Source organism: Helianthus annuus, chromosome 9, assembly GCF_002127325.2.
Source record: "Helianthus annuus cultivar XRQ/B chromosome 9, HanXRQr2.0-SUNRISE, whole genome shotgun sequence".
Classification (NCBI taxonomy): domain Eukaryota; kingdom Viridiplantae; phylum Streptophyta; class Magnoliopsida; order Asterales; family Asteraceae; genus Helianthus; species Helianthus annuus.
In genome coordinates this window covers 17,638,172-17,644,845 of record NC_035441.2, presented here as the reverse complement: position 1 = coordinate 17,644,845, position 6,674 = coordinate 17,638,172, and the positions used below count along the sequence as shown (strand labels likewise).

Genomic DNA, 6,674 nt, shown 5'->3' with positions numbered 1-6,674 from the left:
GAATGTATCTATTTAACACAATTACAATATTAGTAGAAACATGAGTAGTGAATGTAACCATTTACGATCATGAATGACAAAATCATTAAGCTTTCATATAAACAACATCACATACAACCATCGAATTATCGGCCCAACGATTCTACGTTTCTAAGGTTTACGAAAACCCTAATCTTGCACACCAGGTTCATCACACATCAATTACATCAAATCATAGAGTTCTACACTAACCGTAACGCCAGATGTTTTAGATAGATTGAGGTGGATGGTGCCTGGGGTTCTCTACGATTGCCGTCGCACAGAAGGGGCGAGAGTTCTAGGGTTTCTAAACTGCCAACAGTGTGACGAATGAAACAGTGGGACTTAATAAGTATACGCGTAACAAACTGGGCCCTTAATGGGCTTCGGCGAATCAGTGGGCCGGCGAAACACCCGTTTCGTCGGGGTGCTTGTGAAGAAATAAACTCTTCCCACACCAGTTGGCTGGATATTGGAATCGGTTTGTTTAACCAACCAATTCGGCCATCAAAGTTTTTTCTGATTTGCGTTGGGGTTGTTTAAAAATATGCAATACCATACGAATATGAATATAACATGCTGGAAGTATACATAACAGCGAAATCTTAACAGATAATGTTCTGGGAAGACAGAAAGCGTTCTAACACAAAAAGTAAATAAAGAAACGCATGAAAATTCCATGTTCACTTTTTAAGTAGATGCTCAAGGCTATCAGTCAGAGTCGAGCAAGATCTTAGCGATGCATTCAGAATTTTCAATCCCTGCAATGAAAAGTGGTAGTAAAAAAATGAACACAAAACAAGCATAAAAATTTGAAGTCGATTTACAAAGAAATCTAGGGTATAACTCTGTGATACCTCTGTTGAGCCAATGCTAATCTCATATGTCTCAATATCATCGAAGGAGACTTTCTTGTTGTTGAGAGTACACAGAGTCGAATATGACGAGGATGGGGTTATGATCAAATCGTCTGTCACAATAAACATTCCAGATTGTTTTAGTAGTCCTTTGTCTATCTTCAGATCTTTACAACTAAGATCACCGTAATGTAACGGGGTGCCTTTCAATTGAAAAAGGTGGTGTATTGGAGGAAACTGAGGTTTAAGCAAGATATCCTTGATATCTTGTGACTTAAGGTATCTTCTTACACTCATGTCTGAAATGCTTTTAAAAATATTATTTATACAAGTTAGCGAAGAAACACCGACTTTCATCAGTTCCCCAACCACCGTTCCTAAAGGAAATGATAAAATATCAAAGAGTAACAGAATAAAATCTCCTCGGGCTTCTGCAAATAAAAGCTTTCCAGTTGACTTTTGCAAAGATACGTCTTTTTTCATTAAGACGGTTTGGTCAATATCACTTCTTTGGCTGGGAACAACTAAATCTCGGATCGATGAAATCCTATTGAAAACTAAATAAGTGAACACAGAATCAAGTGATAGTGCCATCTTTAAAAGATGAAGAATCTGAAAAATAAAAATAAAAACAAATTAATTATTTAAAGTCAGAATTAATGTCAGTTAGTACTAAAGTAGAAACAAAATGCCTCTGTATCAGAATTTTTAGTGATCTTTGTCTTATTTTAATTGAAAAGTTTATAACATAGATTACTTTTTGTTAAAAAACTTGAGATGAGCTAAGAAAACTAGAAATTTAAAGTTCTACTTAAGCAAATTGTCAACAACAACGACCGTACCCAGTAAATCCCGCAACACAGAAAAACTATTTGTAGGGTCTGGGGAGGGTGAGATGTAGGCAAACCTTACCTCTATACTTGTGGAAAGAAAGGCTGCTTCCAGAGAGACCCCAGCTCCAAAACACTTAAGCAAATTGTCACAAAGGATAAAAACCTAGAACTTACATTTGTTGTCACTATACTAGTTATAGCACTAACACTCTTTAGATAACAACTTTCAGTTTTTGTGACAATTATCGCGGTCACTTAATGATAAATTCTTGTAGTGTAAAAATAACGGAAATATAGGTAATCCCAACCCCAAACCCGATTAGATAAGCTTGTCCCAAACCCGTCAGGTTTCTAGCGGGTAAATACCCATTGGGTATCGGGTATACCAGCGGGTTTCGGGTAACCCATTAATTTTAAAAAGTTTACCCTTTGGGTATACCCGACCCAAAAACCATCAAGTAACTACTAATGAGTTACATTTAGTATTATCACTAAAGAAATATATCAAATAACTATAATGTATACGGGATAAAATACCTATGTGTATAGAAAAAGGAGGTATTATATAATTACATATTTAAAAATATAAAAGAAATTATATCGGGTATACAATCGGGTAAACGGGTTTACTTTATCGGGTAATTGGGTCGGGTAAACAGGCATATCACCAAATCCAAAACCCGCGGAAAAAAATAAAAACTAGTCCCAAACCCGATTAACAAACCCCAAACCCGTCTTAGATGTGTCGGGTTTCGGGTTTACCCATCGGGTTCGGGTTCGATTGCCATCCCTAGACTTAGGAGCAATCAACTTACCTCTTCACGGCCCATGTCTAATTTGAGGTCCTCTAAACAGCTCTGGTCAGTAATTCCATGATCTGTCAGCAACCGAATGCTATTTGCAGAAGTATAAGGCATCACACAAAGATCATCAGTTACAATAAAAGCTCCAATATCAGAAACAAAAACACCACCACCACTAACACAAACGTCGGTTTTCTTGAATCCAACATCCTTATCTACCAACTTTCCATATGTTATGCATTTAGTTGTAGTACAAGTGCCGAAAACTGATTTAATGGGATAGCCCTTTCGACATACATCACACTGAAAGTATTTCAAGGGCTCAGTATTGTCTATTTGCAGTTTAAGATTCCTGCAATGATCATATGCCAGAGTTCTGGGGTTAAGAAGCATGTATTTGCATTCTTCTGTCGGTAGGTAACACTCGGGAAAATTCTCTAGACTCTCGTACAGATTTTTCAAGCTCCCAAGACCCTCAAACTTTTTATCATCGTGTTTCTCCAAGAGCCTGACAATTGTTCCGAAGGGCAATGTCATGAAGCTGAAGAGAATGTCAACAAACGCTAGACTCCGTAAAAGTAAGCGTACACCACTCTCTTATTCACTTTGTCTACGATTACTTTTACGGAGATTGTAGCTTCCTTTGCTTTCGTGTCAGCCATAATACAAGCTGAGATCTGAGCTGTCCTGATGACGATGGTACTAAATCAATGTTTTACAAAATAAAACACATAAATGAATCACCTTCTAGTTCATCAGTAAACAAGAAATGCAAGTTATGAAGCATATTGATACAAGTCTACAACAATTAACAGAATACACAATATATTACCAGAACAAACAATATATTCACATAATACAATAGCTTCAATACACAATAGTGTTTGTACAAAATTAATAGAATCATGGTTGCAAAAGTCGCTAGGCGCTCCCAAGTCGGTCGACTGGGGAGTTGAGAGTATTCGGGGAGTACTCAGACATGTTAAATTATAAAGAAGTTAGTTTTTAGAAAATCATATATATGTCAAAGATCATAACTTTACTAATATTTATAGCGAAATATGTGAATATCAACATAAATAAAAAAATACATGTTCAAATATAAAGTATTTCAAAAATAGATATTCATTTCTTTAAAAATGATATTCATTCTTTAAAAATGATATTCATTCTTTGAAAGACATAGAAATTATGTTTTATTCTTTTTTAAGTCAAACTCGACCTGAGTTGCCCAACTAGATCCAATTTTAGCCGAAGTTCACCGTGTTTGATCGATTCCGAGTAACTAGGCCGAGCTGAAAAAGACGTCTCGGCAACCTACCTTGTAGAGGATTACTCGGGGAGTACTCGGCCTCGGAGACCTTCTTTTATAACAATGAATAGAATTAACTATTTCTACAAAGGATGTTTTCTGAAGAAACTTCTACAGAAGAAAATCCATAATCTTAAAGAAATTAAGAGCAATAGTATAGCAAACTTACTAAATTAACTGTGAATCCACAATACATTAAGTTCATATTCAACACATTAACATAATACATTATTTTCCAACAATACATTATTTTCCTCTGCTGTTCAAAAAAAAAAAAAAAAAACAGAATACAGTGGCTCGATTACACAATACTGATTCACAGAGATTAACAGTAATAGTATAGCAAACTTACGAAAAGTGTATCACCGTAACAAAATGCCAACAAACATACACAATGCAAGTGTAACTTAAATAGCAAACATGTACAGGTGCAGTCAATGCAAGTGTAACTAACTGAATACATGAATCAAATCGATCATCAGGTTGTATATAGTAAATTAACGGCCTAAAACTTACCGATTTGCGAGGACGATGGACGAAATAGAACGTTATTCACTTAGATTTTCTGGATTTGTGTTAACGTAGATGGACCTAAGAAAAAAGTAAAGTAGACAGTATATCTGAGCAAATTTACAAGCTTCAGTAAAAGATTCCCTAATTTCACTGTTGATGGTCACATGTAATCTTACAAAATAAATTTTCACTGTTGATGGTCACATGTAATCTTACAAAATTAAGTTTTCAGTAAAAGATTGCCTAATTTCACTGTTGATGGTCCATGCAATCTTACAAAATATATACTTTTTGTTTGACAGGAAAGCTTACAAAATAAATATAGTTAAGAGTAAAATGCCAAAATTAGGTTGTTTAAAAAGCTTGTGTCTCGAAACTCGTTTAAATTTTGCTCGGAAAAACTTAATTTAAAGTGGATTGGTCATAAACACTCACTCGAATTTGGACCAACTCTAGACATGGTGTCGTCCATATTTCCCCATAACTAAATTAATTTAATCTTATCTAAATTTAAATTTTTAATATATTTTACCTAATTGGGAAAAACTAAAATAATATCAAACAATAAACAAAGAGTTAATTAAATAGTTAGTCCCTAGTTTGCACAAAATAAATACGTACTTAGGTTTAAAATCACCTTCAAAGGTATTAACTTTTCATTTTGTAACGTTTAAAGGTATGAATGTTAGTTGTTTGTTAAACTATTAGTACCTAGTTATGTTATTTTGTGCAAACCATAGGGACTAACTATGTTAATACCCTATAAGTTAATACCTCCAAACATTACAAAATGAAAAGTTAATACCTATAAAGTGATTTTAAACTATTAGTACCTAAGTATGTTATTTTGTGCAAACCAAATGGTCTAACTATGTAATTAACTCTAAATAAAAGAGGTGAACTATGTATTTTTAAACTTATAAATTTAAAATATTTTATTTAATTTAAAATAACCTAAAATAATATCAAATAATAAAAAATAAAAAATAAATAATAATTATATTTATAATTATAACAAAATTATATGAATTACGGTTGATTTTATGACTTTAAGGTGAAATTTATATTAAAAGAAGCAAGAGAGTGTAAATATGTATTGTACCTAGTAATATAGAAGTCTAAGTGAAAAGAAATCAAATAAGGAAGAAGGTTTAATTTGTATTTTAAGACTGAAAATTTTAGAGATTGATGAGTTGTGTTGAACGTGATTGAATTCACATGTAAAGAATGTGAGATCAAAGAAAGTTAAGGATATTTGTCTCAAAGGTTGATCCGATAACAAAATATAAGGTTAAAGATCGATCAGGATGCTTTTCAAAGTATAGGGTGCAATTCTAGATATACATAAATGTTGATTTATGTCATTTTATCTAATTAAAATAATACTGATAGTTGCACTTGCAATATCTCTGATTGATAAGGTCCTTGTAAGTGAAATAAATAAATAAATATATATATATATATATATATATAACTATATAATACATTTCCAATGGACACAAAAGTAAATTAACCCCTAATTTTTAAGATGGCAGACTAAAAGACTTAAATAAAACCTATATTTTTACATTTTTCTTCCCATTTTATCCTCCTCTCCTTACAATCCACAGCCACCATCATCAGTTTCTTCATTAATTCCCTGAATCGTTTCTACCTTTATGATTTTCGTATTCAACCGAGAAGTCTGTATTGAAGTTTGATCTTTCACATTCCCTCACCTGCCCTTCAATTGAATGCTGCCACTCAATCGTCTGCCTTTAATTAGTCGCCTCAATCCACCTCTTCTTATTCATAAACACCGCTTCTTCCTTTCATTATGCCGATTTGGATTTTCAATTCCGCGTGAAGGGGACGGCAATCGATTCATTCAAATCCCCAGTTTCTCTCCGGTAACAAAAATTCAACAAACAATCGGCAATCGTCGGTGTGCTTCTCGGTAGCTCGTGAATTCAGAAAAGAAACACCTTCAATCCGTGTTGTTGTTTTGTGGGTATTCTTGAACCGAGAAGGGATTGTGGGTGCTCCGATCTCAGGTTAGTAGGGTTCCACCATTTGGTTTCAATAAAGGTTGTTTTGGTTCACCGTTGTTTCCAAATTAATACTGCTTATAATTGATCTGAAATTGTTTTACAATTAGGGCTAGGGTTCTTAACTTCTACTCTTTTAGTTTGAATTTGAATTTCTTTTTCTGGCTAATTTCAGATCTGGCTAGATTCAATTTGGTTATATGTATGTGTGTCTGCAAATATACATTTGAAGCAACTTATTCTTTAATTGATTTCTTCTTATGCAAAATTGGTTTGCAGTTGGTTCTTTTTTCATAGATTGGGGTTATTTA

The 6,674-nt window shown here is 33.6% G+C and overlaps 1 protein-coding gene across 3 annotated transcripts; it reads right to left on the bottom strand.

Annotated features, from left to right (window-relative positions):
- Positions 1 to 564: 564 nt before the first annotated feature.
- Positions 565 to 4,436, bottom strand: LOC110877258. Of its 3 annotated transcripts, none has more exons than XM_022125412.2 (4): positions 4,340 to 4,436; positions 2,524 to 3,198; positions 876 to 1,487; positions 565 to 779 (listed from the first exon to the last, which is right to left on the bottom strand). In XM_022125412.2, exons 2-4 carry the CDS (start codon positions 3,046 to 3,048, stop codon positions 702 to 704), a joined length of 1,215 nt encoding a protein of 404 aa, XP_021981104.1. In that variant the 5' UTR covers positions 3,049 to 3,198; positions 4,340 to 4,436; the 3' UTR covers positions 565 to 701. The 3 variants fall into 3 exon arrangements, with proteins under 3 accessions (XP_021981104.1, XP_021981102.1, XP_035833248.1); XM_022125410.2 differs by having other exon boundaries at positions 2,524 to 3,213; positions 4,340 to 4,420; XM_035977355.1 differs by having other exon boundaries at positions 2,524 to 3,019; positions 4,340 to 4,414.
- Positions 4,437 to 6,674: the final 2,238 nt, after the last annotated feature.

Excerpts from the sequence above, each read along its gene's own strand:
- LOC110877258 (XM_022125412.2), bottom strand. The coding sequence starts at position 3,048 with ATGACATTGCCCTTCGGAACAATTGTCAGGCTCTTGGAGAAACACGAT. Across the intron at positions 1,488-2,523 it reads TAGACATGGGCCGTGAAGAG|ATTCTTCATCTTTTAAAGAT; the intron begins GTAAGTTGATTG and ends TTTATTTTTCAG. Across the intron at positions 780-875 it reads TTAGCATTGGCTCAACAGAG|GGATTGAAAATTCTGAATGC; the intron begins GTATCACAGAGT and ends TTTTCATTGCAG.